The sequence below is a fragment of the Canis aureus genome, chromosome 20 (genome assembly GCF_053574225.1).
Source record: "Canis aureus isolate CA01 chromosome 20, VMU_Caureus_v.1.0, whole genome shotgun sequence".
NCBI lineage: Eukaryota > Metazoa > Chordata > Mammalia > Carnivora > Canidae > Canis > Canis aureus.
The window spans coordinates 42354546-42382241 of NC_135630.1; the positions used below are offsets into that span (position 1 = coordinate 42354546).

Sequence of the window (27696 nt, forward strand, 5' to 3'; positions counted from 1 at the left end):
TTGTAGCTAACTAGAAAAAAATTAGCATATCCCAAATGATTATGTATTTGGGGGTGGTTAGGAATCTTTGTACTTCACAGACAATAATAAGAGTGTTTCTTGCAGATATTCTGGAGGAACCAAAGGACACTTATTAGTACACTGTGAAAAAGACTGAAGACTAGAGACGAAAAGCCCAGAAATTACTTTAGCATTAGGAAGTAACAAGAAAGTAAAAATGAAATTATAAAAGCCAAACAGAGGGTCTTTTTGTCTTTTTGGTACTTCTGTACAGCGAAGATATACCACCCTAAGCTGTCAGAACCATATTAAATGGGGCATAGTTAAATTGAGTGCCTCCGATAAGGGGCTCTGCTAGGCTATCAAAGTTTTAGATCAGTTGGATTGAATTTCTGGCATATTGCACATTTCCACACGTTCATTCTCTCTCTTTCCTTTCAGTGACACTACAAGGGCAGCCTTAGATATGCTTATAATTTGTGATTTTTGTAATGCAGGGGACATTTGTGTTTTCAAAGAAGGGAGGATATAGCATGGAAGCCCAGAAAAAAAAAAAGAGGGAAAAAGAAAAAAAAAAAGTTTTACAAAGAACATAGTTCACATATGATTTCCAAGAGTTTGATTTAAGAAAAAAAAAAGCTTTATAGCTCTTCAGAGACTAGAGGTCTTTGAAAGAAAAAGGTGCATTTGTTGTCACATTAAAGTATGCCTCGGAAATTCTAAGGAACCCTAAACATCAATAAATAATTAAACTAATAATAAATAGCTAACAATGCCAATCATGATTACTCCTAAAATCACCTCTAAACTATTCAAAAAAAAGTAAAATTACTTTATCTTTCAGATTTTCCCAAGACAATGGTAGCATGTATCATATCTTACAATCTGTCTTATTGCACTACAAAAATAGATACAGTAGTTCTGTAAAAGGGATTTTTTAAGTGCTTCAAAACTTATATAAAGGAATAATGAACATCACCAAATCAATTATGCAAGAACAGAAAGAATGCAATGATACTCAGTGCAATTTAAGGTAATTTTAAAACAAAAATATTATTTGAAACTAGCATGTCCCAGGGAAAAAGAAAAATGCCCTTTCACCCAGCTTTTGAAGGAAATTACACCCTGAGTTCTGGACCTCACGATTAAGAGACTGAATAACTGGGAGTCAAGTTGCAAAGCAGATTTCTCAGTCTTAACACCTGTCTAGGTGAGAAGAACTAGTACACAGAACTTGCAGAAAAAGGGAGTGGTGCTTAACGTGAATCATCCAAGTGGCCATCATTCTCTCCTTTAGCACTTTTAGTTTTCAGAATCATTTCCATTCCTTTTTGTGTTGCTGGGAATGAAGGAAGAGATCCCCAAAACCAATTCCCTGCACCGGAGTATAGTTTGAAGATGACCCCTGACACGGGCAGTGTCCTCTTGCCTGCACTCTGGTTCCACCGTCCTGCGCCGGAGCTAACGCAGCAGCGCTACTGGCGGGGCTGCCCATTTGCAGTCTCGCTGCCACCTGCCCGTGAGAAGCTGTCACCAGCTTCCTCTCCTTTCCCTGGAACTTTCCTTCCCCTCCCCGCCCCCAACATAATCTCTTGCTCCTACATTTCCATCAGCAGAGATAGAAAGAACGCAAGCAGGTTCGCTGGAGAACCGGGACGGGTGGAGCACTTACCAGGGAGCCTTTCGGTATTTCCCCATCCGCTTTGGTTTTGATGTTTTTCTTGTGGTTTCCTTGCGTGCTCGCAGAGCTGCCGGTGAGACAGGAGCCCTGGGAGCTGCCCTTTAACACGCTCCTGCAGGAAACATTATTTGATCCACTTTCTGTCTGTTGAGCTGCTTTCTTATCAACTCTGCAGGTAGAAAGTGATTCCTCTGATAAATTACATTGCTCTTCTTCAATCACTACTTTTCCCAATCCTTTAATGTTTAAAGTAACCTCTTTGTATCTCTTTGTCTTTAAACCTTTGAGTGATAAATGTTTGTCAGGGGCCTTGATCACATCTTCATCTGACATTCCAGGAGTGTGGCAGTTTAGATTTGACAATTATTTATTTATTTATTTATTTATTTTTAATTAATTAATTAATTAATTAATTTTTTAGCTGCTTGTGAGGTGGGGGAAGGATGGAGCCAAATAAAAGCCACTGAAGAGTGACTGCTAAATACATGTCTGGCTTAAGATCAGCGGGAAATGTAATTACCTCTGGAAAGTTTCTAAGTATACGTTTGCTTGGTGCAATCAATGAAGTCGGCATACCTTAAAATGTATGTGTAATTTTCTTCCATTTCATGCCATGTGGGTACATTCACGGTTCCCGTGTAGGTTGAATTTCTATCAACCTTGATAAAACTTACTATTCTTTAATTTCAAAGACCATTGGTTTGGTTAACAAAGTAACATGGACTAAATTATCATTTTATTGCTAACTTTTATTTCATTGTTTAAATTCTGGCTAATGTAGAAAAGACTGCTACTCTGTATTTCTGTTTGTATGAAAACATGCTTGACTGGGACTTAATGTGCAGGGGGGGATCGGGGGAGACCCCTTGCTATCGCTGCCCCCCCCCCCCCAACCAACACATTACCTGTTCAAAAGTTCCGTCATAAACGTATCCTTTGTTGAACACGCAACAGGGCTGGGGCGATTTCTTGGTTCCAACTTCATTTGGTCGTACATGTCCTGTGGTGCTTTCAGATTATTTTTGTTTTGTAAACTATTGTCTGGACCCTCTGCCAACTTGGCGTTCCTGGTAAGCTCATTTTCTATTTTACACTGTGGCTCAGGCTTCTTTTTCTCTTTCTTTTTCTCCGATTTTAGTTGTTTGTTTCCAAACCCCAAACCTTTTGCATCTTTTTTTTCCACCTTGGTTTTAGACACATCCATTTTCCTGCTACTGAGAGCTGGAAGCCTACTCCTCCGAAAACCAAACCAGCTGGCAAAGGACGGCCCAGGCTTTGGCTTTGCTTCCACAGAGGGGGGCTTTGTTTGCACTTGGCCCCTTTCCACATTTTCCTGAATGCACAACATGACCTTTTCTTCAATTGTGGGTGAGACGAGGGCTTCGGGGCTCACAGTGCCGGTTCTGGTTGTAGACGTATCTGGACACCTTCCAGAAGTCTCTAGCTTGGAGGTCCTGCTCGTTTCAAAATTGTTCGGACGCTGCGTCCTCCCTGTATCCTGCGGGGCTCGTGGGCAGTCTGTTGGGGTGGGTGGGCATCTGGAGGGGTCGCTGCTGGGCTCCTCAGGGACAGCCACACCGGCGTGCCTGCCCTGGCCGTAGCCCTGCTCAGCTTCCGTCCCGCAGGGGGCCAGGAGCTCTTGGGGCTTTGGAGGGACCCTCAAAGGCAACCTGCTTGGGCTCCCGTGCTGGCCGCCGGAGCTGCCTGCACTCCCTAGGGAGCCTTGTCTGGGGGAGGGATGCCCCGGAGGCCTCCCAGCGCCCAGGACACTGTCAGACGTGGACATCGGGGCACAGGGGGTCTTGTTGGGCGAGCCCTCCGTGGAGGAACTCTGCCGGGTGAGAGAATTGCCCCTCTCGGCCGTGTTGGTGATGATCTGAGTTCGAACCTTGCCTGGCCCTTCCAGGGGAGGCGTTGGGGGCTTGTCTCCTGGGTGAGCGCTGAAGCTCTGGCTGCGGGCTTTGGCTCCATTCATGCCCAGGGCTGGCTTCAGGTGGGGCTTATTGGAGGAAAGGGATCTTTTCACAGACCTGTTTTCGAGCCCATCTTTTCCATCGGCCCCAGGGATGCTGTGTTCCAAGGACTCTGGCATGGCTGTTTCCAGGGGAAGCCCTTCAGCCAAACCGTCTTGCGCCTGAAAACTCAGCGGAGTCCCATTTCTTTCATCCGCCGTGGTCTCTGGGCTCACTGGATTCCCCGAGTCCTGGGGCTTGGACCTGCTCACGGCCACAGAGCTTTTAGATGCTTCATTCAGACTGTCTTTTTCATGTTTCCCTGGCACCGTGGAACTTTTCCTGAGCAACTGGGGAGACTTCATGAGAACTTTGAGCCCAACTGGGAGGCGGGTTTTCAGCCCTTTCTCATGAGTATTTTGACAACCATGTGGACTATTATGGCTTTTGGTGGGTGGTGGTGATGAGTGACTGTTAACCTGAGATGATGGTGACTCATTCACCTCTAACAAGGAAGGCTTGGGTGATGTGGGGACACAGTCATTCAGTTGTCCTTTTCTTCCTGGAGACACACTTTTGGAGGATAGTATTTCCAGGGGCTCATGGGTGGAAGGACAGTTCTTGGGAGTCCGTAACCCAGTATCCGTCTGTGTGGTCCCAAGTGTTTGGTGAGGTGGGGTTTTGGGTTTTTGGTCTCTCTTTGGAGAGACCTTTGGGGGCCCTGGAGCCATCATGGCAAATGAACTGGAGGGGGGATGAGCAGAACATCTGGTTTGAGTCACTGTTTCCGTGGAGGGCAGAGGGTGAGTGAAAACAGGCTTTCTGAAGGCCACAGAAGATTTCTTCCCCAGCACTTCCCCAGCCATGACAGGATTAGAAGAAATAATAGGAGCAGAGGATCCTTTCAGAGGGGGGGATTTGAGGATGGTCCTTGCTGTCTCACTGGGGACTCTGGTTTCGGGCTTGGCCGATGAGGGTGGTGGCAAGTAGTCATAACTGGGCTGGATGAGAAGGGAGCCTGCCCTGTCTGGAGGGGGCGGGGGGGACGGTGACTTCACCCCAGCCTCTAGCACAGAGTCACGGTGTTTATCCCTCATCGGGGATCCTATATCGTCGGTAGGCTCAATGAGGGGCCTTGGCAGTAACTGCAATGGAGGAATCTGACTCTTGGAGCACGGGGCCCAATCCTTTCTGCTGGATAGTTTGGGACCATGAGGCTGTTGGCTGGGGTGTTTTGGAATGTGTGGATCTGGCCGCAAATCAAAAAGGGGTGCTGGGCTCTCAGTCTTCTTAAACCGTGAAAGTTTTCCAGGAGCTAAAGCTGGTGATTTTTCAAGAGACACTGGGTCAGATGAGGGGATTCTCAAGGTGGCCTCAGGCTCCATGATTTTTGATTTCTGAGGTGAAGACTTGCCCCTGGCAGGGATTTTTGTCAGACTTTGCTTTTGATAGATACCCATGGACACTGAAGACCTAGAGTTACTCTGGCATGACAAATTGAGTGTTGATTTGGCCGGTCTTTGTTGCTGAGTACTTTGTGTGACTGTCCTGGGGCTGAAAGAGCCACTGGGTACCACAGCAACCTTATCTACATCATCTTTTGGAATGTTTTTCTCCATCTCCTCTTCAGGTCTCTTTAAGAAAGTGTAGTCTCTTGCAGCAGCTGCTGTCGGTAGATGACCAATTCCCTGAGGTAAAAGTTCAGTGTGTTCTGCCTTGGGTCCAGTAGGGGCCTGATTGATGGAAATTTCATTTCTGGTAACAGTGACAATGCCAGTCTGGTGAGAGCTGAATTCAATGGGCTCTCCATCTTCCGCATCAAATATGACAGTAATGCATTCTTCTGAAGAAGTCCTTTTTACAACCCTTTGCTGCTTAATGAAGCTAAATGTCTTTGGCCTACTCTCTAGGGGGATGGGTACTTGTTTTTCCTCCTCATCAGGAGACCCAAGTTGAGATTTTCCAAATCCCATGATGTCCAGGTTCTCCATGGACTTGTCAGTGTCAGCGGTCAGTGACAGGTCTGAAGGGCTTTTCTCGTCACTGCTACCTATGTGCAATTCATCGAGGGCTTCATTGTCATCGGTGTCTGAAAACTGGAGACTGAGAGCCACACGGTCCAGGCCACGTGGCTCCCTCTCTCTCTGTACCTGAGGTGGCTGCACACTTGGGTATAGCTTCCTCTCCAAGGGGCAGTTGCTGGCACAACTAGTCAGCTTTTTAGGCCTTTCCCTGGGGTAAACTGAGGACATGCCTTCTGAGAAGTGTTTTCTATTCAGCTCCCAGCCAAACAGGCTGTCAGAAACACTGTGGGTTAATTTACGACTGTGCAGCCTGCAGCTCTGGCTTGGAGCTGCCTGGAGCAATGCTAAGGAGGAAGAGTCCTCATCAGCATCATCATGGGAATCTGTGTCATAAACAAATGCCTCATGGGGCTCCTTGCAGGGGCTCCTCGTGTCAGCTGGTTTGCAGGGGGGGTATTCCTTGAGGCTGTTACTCTTAATTCCTGGAGAATATATTCCTTCATTGGAGTTCATGCAATCTTTATAACCCCATTTGGTTATCACTGATGGAGGTTCAAGTAACACTCTTCGCTTCTGTAGCTTTCTTAGTCCTTCCAAAATGTGACTTTCCTTGATACGAGTTGGAGGTAGTTCATCTGTAGGACTAGCAAAGCCACTTGGGAGTGAAGAGTCAATACTTAGCCTTTTATCCCAGTTTTGTGATGATTTCTAGGAAAGAAAAATAGATATCAGAAATCACTGATCCATGTGGATCACAACTGTATAAAGGAAAAGTCCCTCATTAGACTTGATTCTAGTGGTTAAGTATTCATCTATAAATGCAGGCATTAATTAATTAATGCAAATTAATCATTGACTATGCAGTGAATCTCTGCTTTTCCAGCTTCTAAGCTAAGTAGCCAAAGATATAATGAAGTAGTAGGTAATGACCTTGCCCTCTAGGACCATGCAGGCCAGCAGGGAAGAGGAGATTGGGTACAGATAACCAGAAGTCAAGGAAGCAAGTGAGAAATACCAATGTAGTAGGAACTGCAGAAATTCAGAGGTGAGAGATCAAATCTTTGCTAGGAAAAGCTGTGAAAGTCATATGAGGAGGCTTTTGGTTTGTTTTTTCATTTATTTTCTTTCTTTATTTTGAAAATTTTACTTATTTGACAGAGAGAGAGCAAGCAAAAGAGACCACACAAGCAGGGGAAGTGGCAGGCAGAGGGAGAAGGAGAAGCAGGCTCCCCACTGAGCAGAGAGCCCCACATAGGGCTGGATCCCAGGACCCTGGGATAATGACCTGTGCTGAACACAGATGCTGAACTGATTGAACCACCGAGGCACCCCAGTTTTGTTTTGTTTTTTTAAACCTACCTAGCCCTTGAATGAAGGAGGAGTTTGCCTTAGTTTAAAAATGGGGGCAGCGGGGCACCTGGGTGTCTCAGTGACTGAGCATCTGCCTTTGGCTTGGGTTGTGATTCCAGCCTGGGATTGAGGCCCACATTAGGCCCCCCGCAGGGAGCCTGCTTCTCCCTCTGCCTATGACTCTGCCTCTCTGTGTGTCTCTCATGAATAAATAAATAAATAAATAAATAAATAAATAAATAAATAAAATCTTATAAAAAAATAAAAATAAATAAAAATGGGGGAAGTGATTTCCGGATAGATTACCGGGATGGTAAAGACCTGAATTGTGAAGATAGATTCAAGGTACGCTTAGGAAATAACCAGAAGACTATATGACCTCACTGTATAGCATTTACAACAGGCAGAGAGGGTAAATGGAAAAGCCAGTTGGTCCCTAACTCTATGGTCCTTCCATTCTAAGATTTGACAGTTCTATAACTTCAGGATAGAGGGGAAACATCTATGAAACATATACATCTAGCAGTGGGGCATTGACTGTTAGAACCCTATAGTAAATGATTCACCTAAGAAAGGTCAACTTCCTGTCCCTCATACTATCCTAAATACTAGTGCTAGTTTTGGCCAAGAAATGACCAAAAAAGGCATTATTTCCCACACATTCATATATTTCACAGTATTGCTAACAAGAAGTGGAAGGGCAGGAGAGAACTTGCATTTCCTAAGCATCTGCTGTGTAGCAGCCACTTGAACAGGGCTTTGATTTAATATTCAGAGCAACACCATGAGGGAGACATTATCAACCTTATTTTACTAGGGAGGCAACCGAGAGGCAGCATGGTTAGTCTGCTGGAAATCACACAGTTGAGGAACAGCTGGAACATAGGTTTCCACTCTGCTTTCCCAGGCTCTTCCTATGACTCAGTTCCAAAGTAGTGTTGTGGAGATAGGCACCCAGGCAGGCTGCCCCTAGAGCCTGCATGCCTGCTGACATTGCGATGTTACTAGAGCCAAGCTGAACCTCCATTCTCTCCTCTGTGTGAGTCAATGTCAGAATAGAGATCATAGGTTATCCTTACACCCCTCTCTTGAATGGGACCTGCAGAGTTTAATCACAAACCAAGACTCAGGGAAATTGGTGGGATTTGGGCACTGACCTCAGTCTTTTTTTTTTTTTTTTTTTTTTTTAAGGCTCTATGATTTAATCCTCTCTAGTCCTTGAATGAAGGATGAGTTTAAATAGGGGGTAAATGATTTTCAGGTAGAAGAAGTGGGATGGAAAAGACCTGGATTGTGAAGATAGGTTCAAGGTACTCTTAGGAAATAACCAGAAGACTATATAGCCTCACTGTATAGCATTTACAAGAAGTAAAGAGGGTAAATGTTGAGTGAATCTGGTGGTTTCAGATGTCAGATGTGTGCTCTGTGCCCATCTTGGCTAAGAGTGAAACTCCCATTGGCATCTCTGTACCAGCTGCCCGCCCCCCCTCCCCATAACTGAACACAGACTGTGGGTTTGTATGTAGAGGGAGAAAAAGTCTCAGAAACTTACATTGGAACCTTGGAATTTTAGTACGCTGTGAATATTTGCTTGTACCTAAGACATTTCCATTAAAATTACCCTTGCTATCAACAACAGCATATGGTGTTTATTTGTTTTTTTTTTTTATCTGTTAGATGTTAATCGTTTTTAAGTCAAATTATGTATTTTCTTTAGAAAATTCACCAAGGTCAGAAGTTGCTGTGCATAAATGCTATTTGGTGATGTTTCCTCTTTCTTCTCCTTTGCTTCTTTGCCGTTAAAAACTTCTTTGGAAATCAGGAGAAATCCTGTTAGTTACTTTGGGTATTATAGACCAACCAGTGGGCAGGCTGCCACTGCTTGGATTTCTAAGAATTTCCATGATTCTGAGAGTCACGTTCACAATAAGAAGAGAAGCCAGGCAAAAGTACCCTATAAGAGCTTGAAAAAGGCAGATTTGTTCAATCCCTGGAAGATGTGCTCAGCCCACCTCCTGCTGCCTCTTCACAGCCTGCTCCCTGTGGTTTGATTCATCCCAGGGCCAGTGGCTGCAAACCTCCCAGGGCCCCGGGCACGCTATGCTGTGAGATTAGTCACATTCCTCAATCAGTTTTCCACAGGATGTTATGGTATTTAGTAACTTGAGAAGAGTTTGGAACAATCTGTAAAATTGGAAAAAAAAGGCATGAATCCCCTTTAGGAGAGAGGGAGGCAGAAACTAGCATTCCCACAGGCAGCTTCGTGCATTGCTTGGAAAAGAGCTGTTCCTGGGTGGCTCAGCAGTTGAGCCTTCGGCTCAGGGCGTGATCCTGGAGTCCCGGAACCGAGTCCAACATCAGGCTCCTGGCATGGAGCCTGCTTCTCCCTCTGCCTATGTTTCTGCCTCTCTCTCTGTGTCTCTCATGAATACATAAATAAAATCTTTAAAAAAATAAAAAAAAGAGCTGTTCTGGGCCGAAGGGTGCTGCTGCTAAAACAGGGGCCTTGGTTTGATGCCCACAGTTCTTTTTTTATTTATTTTTTATTTATTTCTTGATTGGACAATAGTTCTACACAATTTTTTAAAGAACATTCTTGTTCTTAATATAATAAATCCATCCCAATAATTGGAATAATATTCGAAGCTTGGCTGATTCAACAAAGCCACTATATCAGAAGGGTAAAGAGTGAAAGTTCCGGAATCAACTAGCCAGCTCTGCCACTAGCTATGAGAACTTTGTCTCGCTACTTAGTTTCTCAGCATCTCAATTTCCTCATCTGTATAATGGAGAAATAGGAGAACCTACTTAAAAAAGCTCTTACGAGCACTGAATGAGCTAATACTTGTGAAATACTACCAACGCTGCGTGGCATGTGGTAAGAAATCGTGACTTAGATCCAGATTTCTCCAGGTAGGACAGCCTAATGCATCTCAGGCTGGCTTCCTTTCTGTATCCATACAGAACAATATTAAAAAAAATACTTGTGAATTATAAAAGAGCCATTGGTCACATATTTATTATCCTGTAAGTTATTATTGTGGTCACATTCAAATTCATATTCTATGAGTTTATTATGTAAGTTAATACTAAATGAGTACTTGGTAAATGGTAAGTGCTATAGAAGTTCCTGAAATAATGTAAATTTAAATGTCTCTATGGGAGTGGGTCTAGTTTGCTGCATCCTTGAGAACTGGGACTTTTCCCTGGGAGATGTGATAGGCATGCTGGTACTGCAATCCATTCTGGGACAGGACCTTTGGAAAGCCCCAGATCACAGCTGCCCGAGTGTATATGAAGCACATAAGAATTTAATTTCTCTGTTATCAGGGAAGATGTTTCCCTACAAGATCAAGGGTTATTAAAATTGGAAGAATTTCAGGGGGGGGGGGAAGAGGGTCAAGTCAAGGCAAAGAAAGAAAAGATAAAGGCTCTGAGAAGGAGAGGGAGGGAGAGTGGGAGTGAAGAGAGCAGAGCAAGGGATTTGGAGCTGGTGACAACCACAAAGACAGGGAATATCCCTGACCATCTTCCCAGTCTGTTAAGAACTAGGCCCCAGAAGTCATTATTCAGAACTTCGAACATCTGCTTAGAAGGAACAACTCTGATAATATACACACTTTGTATTAAGAGTCTGAGTCCAAGGGAATAGGCTCTAAATTTAAGTTTGAAATCTTTCCCAAGTTCTTGTTCAGAGTCTGACAAAGCTACTCCCTCACTACTATTTTCTGGTAGTTATAGAGTCTTCCCAGGTTCTCTGCTTCGAATCATAAATGGAGTTTACACAAATGATAGAAAAAATGACCTCCAAATCTTCTGATGTGGGGTTTCCATTCTTGTGGACTCTGCTTTTCTTCAACATCAGGAAACTGCAAAGATAGCTATTCTAAGCACTCAGCTTACTCCAGTGTGCAAAGATGCTTGTTCAGACAGTGAAGGAATCTTCAACTGTGGGGCCCCCTTTGCAGATGGGAGCTGGGTAAGCAGCAGGAGTTAGTTAACAACCCAGGAAAAGAGCTCCTGGCATCTGAGTAGGAGCATACCTACCTCCACGGAATCCACGGTCCCTGTCACCTACCATGGTATTGTCTCTCTCTGCCATGCCACCCTCCAATTTATAGTCAATTAGTGTTTTATGAGGCTATAAAACTGAGTAAAGGAGGTCACTATAATACATGCTATGCTTGAGTAGTAAATTCCGACAAAGCTAATGATACTTTCAAAAGTTTGGGTCATTTATTCTGAGATGATGCACCACCCTCCCTATTGTCTATGGGGGAAAAAACATTCTCTTTGAGTTCTCAAGGGATGCTCAGTCTGGGATGGTTTGGCAAGTAGCCTTGCTCACTCTCTCTTGCAGTGGACATTAACAAGTCTCTCTGAGCATCACAGTGATAGAGAGTGTCCACAAAACTAATTGGAAATGTCTGAGTTCGTCTGAAGCATGGTCAGTTCCATTAGGCCAGGGCCACCTTGTTACAAATCTTACAAACTTGGTGGGTTCTAGCAAAGCACAGATGGAAAATATCTTCCTCCCCTAAACTCCTTCTCATATCATCCTAGTCATTTGGGTCAAATCATCCCTCCACCCCTCACTTGCTGTGTGCCAGCTTCCTCTCCCATATAATAGAGAAAATGAGATCCCTGTGTCTAGCTTTGTGAGGAGTAAGTGAGCAGATACTCAGCAAATGGTCATTCCCTTCTTAGCCCTCCCTTCCACCTTCCCACCAGAAGAGGATTCTTTTCCGGCTCACTCTGATGCTAAAGTGCCATTTAAAAGGAGGCCTTACCCGTTTCCTGAGGTTCTTTCCATCATGCCACGTGTAGGAGGAGCCACTGGAGTACTCGCTGCAGGTGCTGGAAAGAGACAGCTCACTGCTGCTGCAGCTGTTTCGAGGACAGAGATGACCAGGGATGACAACCCCCAAACCAGGGCATTTCAAAGCAGGGGCTCCTGATTTTGCAGTCAGCTGGCATTCCTTAAAAAAAAAAAAAAAAAGGCAGAGCAGCTCTGAGTGACACCTTTGCTTAGGGGACATCAGATACCAATTCAACATCATCATGAGTTAGAAGGGAAGGTAGCCTAATGGTTAGATGCACAGCTTTGGGGTCAGAGGCCAGGGGTCCCAATCTTGACTCTGCCTCTAACACAGTAGGAGGGAATATTTAATCCATATATTTTTAAAAAAGGGAACAATGACAATACTGTCCACCTTATGGGGTTACTGTATCAAGACACAACTGACAGTACTAAAGAATGAAGACAGAGTAGCATCTTTGGCTGTAGGGTTCAAGAAAATGAGCACTAGACTGGATGTCTAGTGACCTGGATCTCACATCGTCACTGGCATGAGATATTGAGTAAAGAACGCATTTAACTTCCATGGACCTTGAGGTCTTCCTTTGTAGGGTGGGGCAGTGTTCCAGATCACTCTCAAGGTCTCCTATGGCTCTGACAGCATCATTTCAACTCAGGAATCAAATGCCTAGGAAGCCATGTCCAGTGGAACACCAAAATGTGGAATCACAAGGTTCTGCTGTAAAGGTTATAGAACTTTTCATATCAGTTGGCTGTCCAAATGATAAACCTGTCACATTGACTAGATCTGGATTCTACGCAAAAGATCCAGGAGGTTAGAGGTCTAGGGGTCTGTAGAGGCACAGGAAACAAAGTCATAAACATCTCAGCACATCTTGACAGCCACCTTCTCAGCCCTTAATGTAACAGATGAAGCTCCAAGAGCTGGACAAGCTAAATTAATTTAGCATCCTGATCATGAGAATAAAGTCCCTCCTTATAGTCTCATTCCTCTCCCCTATCTATATAAAGCTTGTCTTAGAAACTCTTTGATGGGGAACCATCTGTCTTTGTGTCGTTTGCAGAATGGCAAAGCCTCTTACTTATGCAATTTATTGACACTTTATGGGCACCTTTAGTACCTGAGTACTTATTATTGTTCTCCAAATGCAATTCCAAATACCCACTTGAAGAAGGAAAGATATGCTGTTCTGGGAGTGCCTGGGGGACATGCTAACCCCCCACAGAAGTACAGAGGGTCTGTTTAATTTCCACTCTAATCTATATCCATAATGCTTCATAAGGTTAGATTTTTTGATATCAGGCATCTGCCTGCTATCAATACCTCATTTTTGCTGCAAAACAACCCCTTTAAGTGATCTAAAAATGCCAAGAAATTTTACTACTCTATTCCCCATCCCCCAGCAATTTGGCTCTAAATATCAGTGAAAGAAGAAACTTGTCTTAAAATTCAGCACTCAGCAATATCTATTGATTTATGACCTTGCTTCTTGCTGCATGTAACTTGGTTAAGGGGAGTTTGTATTTGTACCATAACAGATGTGGACAACTAGTGGTGCTGCACAGGAGCACCTGTCACTGACACTTGAGCCACGGCACATAGTTGGAAAAAAGTTTCAGAAGTGACACACCATGCTCCACTTCTACGTGTGAGCTTTCCACTTTCGCCATCCCCAAATCTCTCGACTATTTTGTTGTTTGATTAAAGCGAGGTGGCAGTTTTATTCAGGACTGCCTCTGCTCTGGGAGATAAGTCTGTTCTCCAGAAAGAGACTGTGACTATGTCCTGCAAGGCCTTCCAGATTGAAACTTTTCCAATAGCCCTTTTCACACTCTATGCAGCTTTTGGTTAAAGTCTGGACTCTACCTTTTTCCGAAGCACTGAAGCTTACGTGATTTCCCTCTCTCTTTCCCACCTGTTCCTTCCTATGACACCTATCAAGACAATATCTATTTTTGCAACTCAACTCAATTCCCAGGACTCTTTACAGATAAGCATCCAGGCCTGGTTGTTGCCCATGTGTATACCTCCTGTATGGATGTTGGATTTAGATGACAGTAAATTTGACCTCAGAGCTAGCAATGGAAGGAACTGCTGTTTCTGCCATGAGAGTGAACTTCAGATGCCCATATGTGGTAGATGATACTTCTGGCAGGTGGGAAAGGCACATCAGTGTCATCATGTAGAGACAGTTGGGGTTCGGGGTGATAAGCAGAGAAGTGCAGGCTTCCCAGCCAAGCCAGGCTTCTCATACCTCAGTGTGCACATGCATCATCTGGGATCTTGTGCAATGCAGATTTCGATGCAGTAATTCTGAGGCGGAATATGAGTTGTAGTAGTTTTGGGGCATTCCTCAGTGCTCCGATGCTGTTGGTCCAGAACTCCGAGTAGAAAGCCCCCAGGGGAAGCTATGAGAGAGGTCTACCTCCTATGTGGGTTACTTAGTAACAAGTTGTGTCACCTCACAGCCTGATCTGGACTGTGTGGAACAGAATGAAGGGAATGCTCTAAGCCTACCCAGATGGTCCAGAGCACCGGGGAGAGGGTGTGTGTGTGTGTGTGTGTGTGTGTATGTGTGTGTGTTGGTGCAATTACAGAATAATTCATTACAAAGAAGCAGGCCAGTACTCCTTACTGGGACATTCTCTCGTATTTCTCCCACCTTAGAAGAACAGTGTTTGAATTAAAAAGGGATCCAGAATCTCTGACACCATGGCTGCAATGTGAGCTCCTTTTTCCTGCAGTTTCCTTCATCAGCACATGATTATCAAGCGGGATTATCTTCTCCAATGAATAACTAACTGTTCTGTGGTTGAGTGCTTGAACTCTAAAGCCATTTATTAGGCTGAAATCCTGGCTCTCCTACTTGCTAATTCCTTGACCTTGGGAAAGTTACTTAACCCCTCCATGCCTCAGTTTCTTTCTTTATAAAAGGAGATGAGGAAAGCACCCACCACATAAGATCACTGTGAAATCTGAACAGCTCCTGGCATATAGTGATGTTTAGTAACATTTAGGTGTTGCTACTATTATTAATTTTTTTGTATACACATCTTTTTTTTTTAAAGATTTTACTTATTTATTCACGAGAGACAGACAGAGAGAGAGAGAGAGAGAGAGAGAGATACAGGCAGAGGAAGAAGCAGGCCCCATGCAGGGAGCCTGATGTGGGACTTGATCCCGGGACTCCAGGATCACGCCCTGGACTGAAGGCAGGCTCTAACCGCTGAGCCACCCAGGGATTCCCCTGTATACACATCTTGACTCTCAAATGAAATCACAAGTTTACAGTCTCCCTAAGAGACCCCGCATTGTACTTCTTTCTATATAAGTGTCTGGCACCTTGCACACCAGAACTGGGCTGAGCAACAGCCAAAAGTGTTGGTGCACTTTGTTTCTGGGAATTACTGATGTGAGCTTCTAGAGAGACATGCTAGCAGATACCTCTCTGTTATCATTCCTCATCTCTGCCATGGTGTTCTGTGGCTGTGGCATAGTCCCAAGTTCAAAGAAGAATGGAAGACAGCCGAACAGCAGAGGTCTTGTTATTGCCCCAGTGTTGTTAGTGGGCACTGTGGTATCTGCATTTTATGGATTATGCCATGTAATCTTCACCACAATTTTCAGAAACAGGAAATATCATTATGCTCATTTTTCAGATGGGGAAACTGAGGCATGAGGCATTAAGATCTTGCCTCATAGAACAGATCTTGTACTGTTGCCAGTACAACATTCCGATGTCAGGCCCAGGTCCTAGCCACTATGCTATAGCACCAAGTAAGGCCCTTGACAATAAGCAGAACTCCTGGATGTATCCTGGCCCAACTGGAAAGAGCTCTAATTAATAACAGATAGTGATTATTATTAAAATTACTCTTTTATATATAGTGGTTTCCGTTGTAATATCCTCTTAATTGTGTGGCCCTCAGTGGCAGAGTACCCTCTGTTTGCGACATTCAAAATGTATTTTTTTTTTTTTTCAAAATGTATTTTTCTCATTGTGTATTTTAGATTACTACCTTGGGTGACACGTGGGCTTTAAAATCCTTACTTACTGTGATAAACACAATAAAAACTCACAGTTTCAGTTAAAAAAAGGAGAGAGATGGGAGCCCTGGGTGGCTCAGCGGTTGAGCGTCTGCCTTCGGCTCAGAGCGTGATCCCAGTCCAGGGATCAAGTCCCGCATCAGGCTCCTTGCGAAAAGCCTGCTTCTCCCTCTGTCTATGTCTCTGCCTCTCTCTCTGTGTGTCTCTCATGAATAAGTAAATAAATAAAATCCTTTAAAAAAAAAAAAAAGGAGAGAGACAGAGAGAATGATGGCAGGAGTTTCTTGGATGAAAACTGCACACTTAAAAAAATTTCTGACCTTAAGGCCTTATGATAGATTGGATGTCATTAAGGTCTTCATGAATGTTTAAAGTGACAGCGTTCCACTGAAATTTAATTCCAATCAAAATTGAGAATATTTACCTTTGATACAGAATATCCTATCTACACTGATAAAATTATATAGTAAAATCAAAAGCCAATTATCCACAAATGTTCATCTGTCATTGTTTTAAGCCTAACGTTTTTCATTACATATTTATTTGGCTCTTGTATTTCCCAACTTACTCTCCTTATGTCAACGAGAGTTAAAAGCCACGCTGGTTAAAGTTTTGCCAAATAAGCACAAAGCTAACCCTAGCTAAAGAAAAAAAATGTACATCCCATGAATTTTTAAAAGTTCATACATAATATATCATAAAAGTAGGATGAATAATATAGGACATGGGCTTTAATAAAAAGCTCCTTGACCATTTCTCAGAGACTTTGAGATGTAATCAATACCCAAAAAGGTATCTTGGGGACAAAGCCAAGATTTATGATATTTTTGCTGGGAGTGACACTTTCCGCTTACTCTATCAGCTGGGGGACATGATACTGAATTTCAGAGAACACAAGAAAGGGAGGTATTTTTATCTGCCTGACAATGCTTCAAGGATACGCTTTATGGTTCACTTGTGACATCATATTTGATGGAAGGAAAATAACCTAAACAAGCCATCTGAAGGCAAAAGGGAAACTCACATGCATCTCAACATCAGTTCGTGACTGCGTCAGACTTCGGCTTCTTTCCACATCTGAAAGCAAATCTCCAGATGAAAGATCTAAGATGCGTGAGTGAAGTTTCTAGGTAAAAACAAGCAGAAACATTGCATAGCAATGACTTAATTGTTTGTTTCAAAATCCTGCCTTGGACAGCTACATCTCAAAGGAGTTGACATTTCTAGATTAGATAATACATATCCTAACTCAAAAAAGTTTATTCTAGTTTATCAGCAACATATATATATATATATATATATATATATATATATATATATAGGCTTTAGTTTGCATATATATATATATGCAAACTAAAGCTTATAAATAATAATCACACTCTCACAATCTGTCAGTCTGTGCTGGAAAATAAGCAGTAGGAAAAAAATAAGTAGTAGGTGGAAAATAAATAGCAGGAAAAATGTGAATCATCCGATACACTTATTGGCTAGTATGAAAATTAACTTTTGATATTCACATTAGGAAACAATCACCATGTTAACCTTATTACATTGAGCAGTGGTTAAAATCTGAGCAAATAATTATAAAAGTGACCTTATTTCTAAACAGCATTGATCTTGTGAAATCTTCCCTTGGACACATTTTAACTCAAAGTCATTAATGTCATCTGTTAGGAACAATTAATGTGAATAGAAAATAATTGCATCTGGGATCTGGGGACTTGGAGGATTTTGTGCATTAATATTCACATGCTATTTGATTATATACTCAATTCTTTATTTCAGCTTTGCTTGGGAGGCCTGCTAAACCAGGGATATTTCACTATATTAATCTTTATACTAATTACTAAGACTTTTCTGTGGACATTAAATTTGATCTGTTTAATTGCAAATACAATAAAACTCTTGATTTATGTCTAATGTTTCTGCTAGGCCGATGACATTTTAAAATGGTACTTGTAGCCTGGTTTGTCTTGGTTACAACTTTTGTGACTTCAGACACTAAAAAATCGAATTGGGTAAGTAAATAATGTGGCTAAGCGTACTTCCCTCACCTATGCAAAGTTTTTCTATTCCTTTTCCTCCCTGGAAAGGCCTTGTTGCATACTGATGCTGATCTAGGAAATGTTTCAGATTCTGTGCCACTAATTAATGTTAAGATCATCTTTGAGTACGGGGGGCGGGGGGGGGGTGCTCATGGGTTGTTCTGTCCTCTTGGATGTTCCATGTTGTTGGCAGAGACCTTAAATTCCACCAAGATGAGGCACATTCGCTACATTCTCCATTGGACTCCCCTCAGACTTGTGTGAGAGCCCTATGTACTTGGTTAGCAGCTGGCCACTCAACAAACACGCCTCCAGCAGCTGATGGAGGAAGGATGCTGAGCGCTAGGACTGTGCTGCATCCCCCTGCAGGAGCAAAGGCAATTTTTTTTTTTTTTTCTGCCAGGGCTCATCCTCCTCTTTCCCAGTGAAGCTCTAAATCACTATTTGCTTTAGATCAATACTTGAGCTTCTCTCAATCTATGTTTGTTGAGCTACTTACACCCAAAACGGTCTAAATCCTAACCTGGTTGCCCGTTATTTGGGAAATTCTCATTTCTCCCACAGAGCTAAGACATCAATAGGTAACAAGAGCCAGGGTGTTGTTTCTGCATGATTTTTATAATCTTTACCTCAAGCTCCCTCTAGAAACTGAGTCTCCTGGGGGCAACAGTCATTTAATCCCTGGGACCTGTGACAGTGTGTCATACTCAGTGAGTAGCAAGTACCCTACTGATACTTGTTGTAGCCTATAAAGAAAAATATATTTTTCCCACCCACACGTAGGTTTTAAAGCTTGAGAGCATGCCAAAAGAATGATAATGTTCTGAGACCTATACACTTATCAATATGCCAACAGTCCAAGAAGTTATAGGAAATGACATTCAAGAAGAGAAATGATGATTTTGAGTGGTATGTCATGTGATTTTAGGGAAGAGTCCTTCTAGATTAGACATCTGACATAATTTGGTTCAAGGCTGCTCTTCACTCCTTATCAAATATATGATGTCATCCTTTGCTTTCTGCATGAATATAGGTATGTACAAAGGCATCCTCCTAAATGATGTTATGTTTTACTAGTTTATAAACAAATGCTCAGTTCTCCTGAGCTGAAGTCAGTAACATTGTGTGGGAAAGGGGACAGGTCAGGTCCTGGACAAGGGGCCAGATGACCTGGGTTCCAGCTCCATCTAAGGCACAAGTTTTACCAGATCTTGGGAATGTAACTGAATCCCTCTGTCTCAGATTCCTCGCTGGTTACAGAGGGATGGGAGTGGCTACTTAACCTACCCCACCGGTGGGGACAGGTGTCACCATCATCAGGAACAATAATAGATAAGGTAATATGCTGAAATTCACAGAGCCTTACCTCAATTACTTGTCAAAACTCAGAGTTGGTGGCAGATAATTTTTTGAATGCTAAAGTATGCATGAGTCCTCTGTTGTTACAGTTTCCACACATGTAAGGCAAATACAAATTAACTTGGAAAACAAAACCTATTTCTGTGTTAAGGCCATAGGCAAGAAAATGGTAGGTAAATATCACCCTTTGGCGCAACTTGCCTTAAATAACCATGAAAGCTCACGAGCCCAGAGACGTTCCACCTCTTTCTGTTGGTGGTGGTACACCTCTCATAATAAGAATGTTTATGAAAGGCTTATATTTTCACACTTATATGTGTGTATATTATATTATAATAAATATATTCTCACAGACACACACATATAAGGTGTGCAAGAGAATAAGCACATCGCCTTTCTGTAATGTTATTGCACTGTAATGTTATCTGTGCTTAATTAAGGGCTCGCTGCAACGTACGTAGAATGTATACATGGGGAATTCAATTAAAGCTGTCGTCAGCAAGAGTATGTGACAGGAGAATATGGTGACCTCTTGAAAGAGGTCTATGTGCTTGGAGTGAACAGTCTCAGTACATATTCATCTAGAGTTCATGTTCACAGCTAGTGTCCATCTGGATAACATTCCCTCACCTGAAATAATTCAAACTTAGAATGTTCACCTAAAAAACTAGAGGGATCTTGGATTGAGACATGATGTCTTTAAAATGTTTTAGACATAAGAGGTAGCCAGATTATTCAGTACAGGTGTGAAATTGACCTCACTTCGCCTCGTAGATTATCCCCACACCTGAGATTACACTTGGTCTTAGAAATAGAGACTCCCGGCCTCACACATTTCCTAACCAGAGGTCAGTGAGATCTTTTTGCTCAAGTGCTCCCTTTGATGGTAACACTCTATCCTTCCGTTCCTGCCAGACTGGTTCCATGGTCTCAGGAATGAGTCCCTCTTATTTCTGAGCTGATGCTTTTGCCTATCTTTCCTGACATACCTTCCCTGCTCCTGTCCACCCACCTCAGACCTGCTCATCATTCAGGACTGCACTGAAGCCCTACCCGTAGGACTGTCTGTCATCTCCGGGCCATACCGGCTTCCACATGTAGCCAGATGATATCGCTGGTCCATTTTGGTCCTGTACCTGGGGGGCACGATTGCTGAATTGCTCCTGTGTGTAGAGTCTATTTTCCTAACAGGGTGATTGGCTCTGTGAGAGCAGGACAAGCCCTGTATTTCTGCTTTGTCCCTGTGGCGAGGACTGGCTAAGTGTCACAGAACGGATACCGGCTTCTCTCTGGGCACACAGCTAGACTGCATTTGCCAGCCTCCTTTGCAGCTGGTGTGGTTGAGTGACATGGTCAGTTCTAGCCAATGGGGTGTGAGAAAAGTGATGTCTCTCCTGGCCCAGGAATATCTTTGGCATGTGGGGTGCTATGCTCTTTCCCCTTTCACTGGCTTGATGCAGTCAACTGAGCATAGCAACCTTGCAAGCCATGTGTTAAAGATGGAGCCACCAGGCAGAGGGAGTTTGGTTTCCTGAACTGCCAACCAAAAGGGTGCCACCTGGGGACCAGAGATAAGTTTTTTGGACTTTCCATGAGGAAGAAATCAATGAACACTGGCTTTGAGCCATTATTCATGGGGGTGGGGGGGTGTTATCATGATTAATATTAGCCTGGCTGAGATAGCCCTTTTCTGAGAGCACACAGGGTGGCCACTCCATCCATCAGTCAACACACACAGATTCACACATGCACATACACACTATATATACATTCACACACGTATTCACATGTGTATATATGTTTATGTCAGCAGATCAAGATGACTTCTCACACTGAGGACGTTCAGCTTCACAGGGAAAAAATGGACTTTCTGTCTTTCTGCAGGGGCAGGGGTAAGGGATCTGTGGGATGTGCTAAAGTGTGTTGCAATCCATAGTCAGAACACACCCTTGTGCCAGTATAAAATACCAAGCTAGGCTCTGGGGGCCCGGCGATGCTAGGGCAGCCAGTGCCAGAACCACACTGGGTCAGGATTGTATGATGGGTTCCCTTGCCTTGGGTCTGCCCCCAATACATTCTTTGCACAGCTCTGAATCTGTAATTCAGGGTGGAGGAAGAACCTCCTTTGACAGGCTCTGCCCAGGACTGGCTGTTCTATATCTGGTGGGATGAAGGTGGAATGGCCTCCTCAGAGTAGCAGATACTGATTTGGCAGCTCTCCAGTTAATGATGGCAGCAGGGACTGGATCCAGTGGTGAACTAGGGCACTGAGAACTGGGCTGAAGGGCCAGTTGCCCATTTCCCGCTTCTCTCCTCACTCATGGAGCTGCGGTTCTTCAGGTGCTCAGGTAAGGCTCCTCCCATTTAATAGAATTTCACCTCTGTGGTTTTGCTCAGTATGGAAATGAGGTCTTAACTTTAAGGCCCTGACTGCTGAGGCCAGGAATACACTGAATCCTTATTTAGTGGCACAAGTTGAGGGTAAAAAGCAAATCTATATCTGAGAAATTTGGGCAGCACGGGAAACCAGGCTGGAAAAATCACGTAAGATAGGGTGACGAGCAGCGTTTGCATCAACTGATGTCCTTCCTAACGTTTGAAAAGGAACATGTGGGTTTTTTCATGCCAAGATTTCAGAAGTCATTAGCTTGGTGTAAGATGTAAAGAGGAAAGGACTTTGCTCCTTTCTCTTTAGTCAGATTTGGTGAGAGAATTAATCTAAGACCATAATCATGCACGTAATTATTCTCCCATCTAACTAGTAAAGTCCAAATATCTGTAAAAAAGAGAAGTTACGGGAGTGAATGTGGCGTATACCTGATTAAAGGGATCTACCATGAGTGATGTAGGTTCAGCAGCAGAGGTAGACATGAATTAGTGTTTTTAAATCTGATTTGCCTTAATCCCCTTGATTTACTTAACCTTGGTGGATACTACAGTATGCACATCCTGAATCCTACCTGGGGCCTGGTGGATATTCTCCAGAGTTGTTTTTTTCTCCTTGTGAAAAAGGTCTCCTAGTTAAAGGGGATGGCTTCTATGACCCAATTCTTGCATTCCTGTTTTATTTATAAAGTGGGAAGGTCTGCTATTGCCACATGAATTACTGCTAAATGTTTAGTGACCACATTTCTGTTCACAATATGCTCCTCTCATTTGGAGGCATTTTCTACCCTCAAAAGTTCATGGTAGGATATTTGGAAGAAGGATGGAGGAATTTCTCAACATCTGCCCAGTCACCACTGGTATCTTTAACTCTTCAGAATCCTCAGTCCAGGAGACAGGATATCAGGGCATCCTCTTCACCTCCCCTTTCCCTGCTCCTTTGCTTGAGGACTGCTGCTTCCACTGTCTTGGCTGGCTGCCCAATTGGACAGGGCCTTATTTTTAAGGGCTCACCCTCACTTGCAAATCTGGCGACCTGGATCCCGAGTTGATTTCTTGAAGGAACGACTCATCGCTTCTTCAGCCTCATCTTTGTTTACAGATGGCCCTGTCTCCACTTTGAAGAGCTGATCTCAACTCACAGCTTCCAGGAAGCTTCCTAGAGCCCCACTCCCGCTCCTTCAACTCAGCCCCAGGCTGGCCCTGGGCCATCTGTTTCATCTTCTTTAATCCCATCACAAGGAAGGCAAGTCTGGAGTGCACTATTATGAAATCCTCTGAGCATCTTTTGATACTGCCAACTTCAGACGATTTCCTGTGAGTTCACCACCTTTCTGGATATCCTCTGTTACAGGGCAGAAAACACAGGTGGTAGATTTGGTATATTTAAGAGATATGTTCTAAATATGGCTCTGAATTAGATGTAATCAGGTGAATATGCTTTGTTCCTTCTGTTGGATAACAAAGAGGTTTTTCTAGGCATTGAAGGCTCCGGAAGGAAGTTCAAGGAAATCTCTTCAACAATGCGGAGCCTAATTAAGATAATTTTTCTTTGAAAGCTTTATTTACCAGATAATTATCCAAAATACTCCAAAGTTTTACCTTAGACACATACTAGACTTACATTTTTGCCATATTCAGGAAATGTGATTTTTGAAAAAGATTTTATTTATTTGAGAGAGAGAGAAAAAAAGAGAGAGAGAGAGAGTGGGCAGAGGGAGAGAATCTCAAGCAGACTGTGACCCAGGGCTCCATCTTATGACCCTGAGATCATATGAGCCAAAACCAAGAGTTGGAGGCTCAACTACCTGAGCCATCCAAGTGCCCCTGGAAATGTGATTCCTTCCTTCCTTCCTTCCTTCCTTCCTTCCTTCCTTCCTTCCTTCCTTCCTTCCTTCCTTCCTCCCTCCCTCCCTCCCTCCCTCCCTCCCTCTCTCTCTCCCTCCTTCCCTTCCTTCCTTAGATTTAAGGTATTTATTTGAGAGAGAGAGTGAGCAAGCAAGAGCAGGGAGAGGGGCACAGAGGGAGGGAGAGGGACAAGCAGATTTCCCACTGAGTGCAAGGCCTTATACAGGGGGCCCAGTCTCACCACTCTGAGATCATGACCTGAGCTGAAACCAAGAGATAGCTGCTCAACTAACTGAGCCACTCAGGTGCCCCCAGGAAATGTGATTTTTCATCAGCCCTCCCAAATATCATCAGGAGAGTAGACCCCTGGTTCACATTTCACAGGTTTCATTCTGTTCCATTAAGAATTTATTATAAAACTAAAAATTACATAACTGCACATTACATAACTGAGTATTAAATGATCATTTCTTAGATTTACAAAAATTTGAGCCGGGGACAAAATCTTTTCAGATAAAAGCTGATGTTTAATTCATTATGCCATTATTTCCATTTTGGGATACAAAGATAAAACATAATATCTGCATTCAGCCATCCTGCTGATACGACACAGAGTATGCCTTTCGAATGTTCTCCTGGAAGCTCTTTAAAAAATATGTTCATCAAGATTCGATCTCACTTCAGAATCTGAAGTTTTTATAGCTATTTTTTTTAAACCATATACAACAGTTCTTGCTGCAATTACTATTTTTCCTGAAAACTTTGAGGCTTGCCTTGCATATAATCTTTAGGTGCCCCAAGTGCCTCCTGTGTCACTTTGGATGGTGCCTCTGCAAATGACATGGTTCTACATCCTCTCTTCTACTTCTCTGGGATCCAAGGTTATAAAATGCTTTTGAAACAATTATTCCACAGCTATATTCAAAACCTTCTTCAAGGGTCCCTGCTACCATGACAACCTGATTAGCTGGTGGCTGCCTGAGGAAATATTTGGTTTGGTGACTAGGAAGTTCACTGGGGGACCTCTGTAGCTTAAACTGATGACTGGACTATCTCAGATCTGTCCTGTCTTCTGAAATTCCATTAACAGTACCCTGAGGACCCACAAGGTGAGAACCAGCAGGAAGATGGATGGGGATGAAAGCAGCAGACCTTGCCTCTGGGAGCCTCCACTCTAATTAGTGCAACAAGAAGCATTTATGAAGCATCTACTGTGTACAGAGTCCTGACTATGAACTATGAACAGACTCTAGGAAGCTCATTAGTGGAGCCTACTAAATATCAATGAGGAGCCCAAACACACAGATGAGACAAAAAACATAAGAATTTAAAGGCAGGATATGCAAAAGGAATCATGGAAGAGTAAGGTGATATGGAGGCAGAAGTGGGGGTGGGTGGGGACCAGCCTGATAAATATGAGTAAGATAACGTTCTGTGGAATAAATGTTCACGCAAGAGGGGCTTAGCTCTCACCCTCAAGCTTCCAAATCTCTTGGTCTCTTTACCCAAAACAAAAAAGAATCAGAGCATAAAACAGCAAAGTGGCAGGATGCTGGGAAGCAGGATGTAGGGTTAGGGCTTCTGCAGCAGGTCACCTGTGGGCAGGTGGAGAGCCCTGAATAATCCTAAGACTCCCTGAAGCTTCCCTTTTGTCTTCTCCCTTGACTCTGATCTGAGAGAGGAAGTGATTCAGCACAGCCTGAGCCTATTCTGGGATCTAAGAGATACAGAAGCACCGTGAAACTTCCATTTTTATCACTAATTACTTTAACAGGTACTTTAATAAGTGCTTTCCAATTGCCCCTGCTGTTTTGTAAGATTATCTACACTGCATTTTACATTTTTAATCAAGCTGTATTTTTGAAAAGCCTCCTGGATTGCTGAAGCTTTGGCTTTTTACATGTGGGGGGACAAATTTTCCCTCTGATTTCATAGAACTAAAGAAATGAAGGGGCAGAAAACGTGGCCTATTTTTATCAGACCTATTGGAAATAATGGTGTTGGTCACTGGAGTCCAACACACCATTGCTTAAGAGGAAATGCATTACCTCCTGCCCTGTGGGGATAGAGGCACCGTGTGAAGCCCCGGATCTTATCTCACGGGTCTTCACATTAAGTGTGGAAGAAGCTACTATCTTAATTTTTAGGGATGAAGAGCTCCAGGTAACCAAATCTAAGAAAGAGATCCCCAGTCACAAAGTGATATTCCAGGGAGAGGTTGAGCCAGGCTTCTTTCTCAGGTCTGTGTCCTTGTAAGTCTAAACTTATACCACATTCTGCTTGTTTCTCCCCTGAAGGAAGGGAATTGGTCTGTTTTGCCAGATGAGCTATTTATTTCTGCCTCAGTGTTCAGCCTATAATCTGGGTCACTCCCATCAGTAGCCATGGACATTAATTAGGCTGTACAGCACCAAGTATGTGCTTCACATATATTATTCTTTTAAACGCCGATCATCATCTGCAGCAGAGACATTGAGAGGCCCATTTTAAAGATGAAGAGACTGAGGTACACATGCTAAGAATCTTGTCTAAGGTCATAAATAATGTCCCAGGTAGTGTAAGTACAGAGCTTATTCTCTTAATCTCTTTTTTCATTCTCTTAATTTCTATAATTAAAACTGGTTTATGATAGTTTGTCATAAAACATTTACAAAAATAGGAGTGTCTAGGTGGCTCAGTGGGTTAAGTGTCTGACTCTTGTTTTCAGCTCAGATCATGATCTCAGGGTCCTGGGATCGAGCCCCCGCATTGGGCTCTGTGCTCAGTAGGGACTCTGCTTGAGCCTTTTCTCTCTCCCTTTCCACTGTCTCTCCCCTGCTCATGCTCCCAATATCTCTCTCCAAAATAAAAATAAATGAATCTTATAAAAAAATCTACAAAAATAACAATATAAATTAGGCAACAAGATAAGCCACATAAGACTAAAAAAAGGAAGTAGAGTCTTCACTATCTCAAACATAATTCATTCATCTATTAAAAAACATACTTTATTATTATTTCACTATTATTATTATTGGTGATATTACTGGTATTGGTGCTGCTGTTATTTCCTCCTTGGAGCTCTACATTCTTTCTGGGAAAACACAATTTTGTATATGAATTTGGATCTAACTGAAAATAAAACACAGGAGGAAAAGAGCAAACATTTATAGACCACACGCCAGGTGCTGTGCTAAGTGCTTCTATTATTTTTTTTCTTATTTAATTCTTATAATCACCTAATGAGGTAGAAGCTATTATAACTTTGATTTTTCAAATGAGAAAACTGAAGCTCAAGAGTAGATCAACTGTTCAGGAGTTTGCACTTGGACCCAGACTTCAAGCCTGCCCTCATATGACACCTTATTCTCTGTCCCCGTGATGTCTTCTCCAGGGAACAGTGAGGAGCTAACTCAGTTCCTGCCACCAAGGCACTTGTAGGAAGATCAGCCACTGGGCACCTTGAATGTCATGTGCCACATGAACCTCAGCAGGGGACTCGGGGGAGGCTTTCCTGAGAAACAATGGCTAAGTCGAGATTTTACAAGCAAGAAATGATGACTCAGGTGAAGGAGCCAAGAAAGAAAAAAAAGAGCCTTCCAGAGATGAAAGAGAGTGGACATCTTTCTGCAAATAGTTGAGCAAGACCACAGAGAACTCAGGAGGGGAACGATGAGAGAGATGTCTCAGCGAGAGAGGAACCTGGGGCAGGCCAAGCAGTAAGTAGTGAGTATGGAGCAGGGCTGGGACTTGAAGTCATCACTCTCTCCAGAGCACATGCTTTCTCCTTCATCCCTTTGCCCACCCCCCACATTTTTAGGAATGCTGAACTTGGCTGTGGGCCTTCATTACTCTTATCTATGTGAACAAGCAAGGGGAGGTCTGCAAGAAGAGACTAAGACGGTCCCTGGGAGGAAATGCAGATGCAGTGGAGACACACACAGCTTCTGTGCCTTTGAGGTGTGCTTCTTCCTTGCGGGGGGCGGGGGGGGCAGCGGGTTCCATCCAGGATCTTCACTGAACCGCTGCGTGCTAACGCTGAGCAAATTGCTGGGGGCACCCCAGACGTCTCTAATCGCTAATCCCAAAGACACAGAGTGACTCCCTTGAGGAACCAAATGGATTCATATGTTTTCCAGGCTGCTGGCAAGAAATCATACCTGGGCCCTGCTCTCTTCTTGCAACTACAACGAGCAGACATCGAAA

The 27696-nt window shown here is 43.3% G+C and overlaps 1 protein-coding gene across 12 annotated transcripts in view; it reads right to left on the reverse strand.

Annotated features, from left to right (window-relative positions):
• Nucleotides 1-27696, reverse strand: part of NCKAP5 (NCK associated protein 5) — a 964576-nt gene that overhangs the window by 102029 nt on the left and 834851 nt on the right. For all 12 annotated transcript variants that reach the window (XM_077861464.1, XM_077861463.1, XM_077861465.1 and 9 more), the window contains 4 exons: nt 16899-17000; nt 11798-11986; nt 2587-6365; nt 1673-1850 (listed from right to left, as the gene is read on the reverse strand). In XM_077861464.1, the coding sequence (XP_077717590.1) occupies nt 1673-1850; nt 2587-6365; nt 11798-11986; nt 16899-17000 (4248 nt within the window). The remainder of the gene's footprint in view (nt 1-1672; nt 1851-2586; nt 6366-11797; nt 11987-16898; nt 17001-27696) is intronic.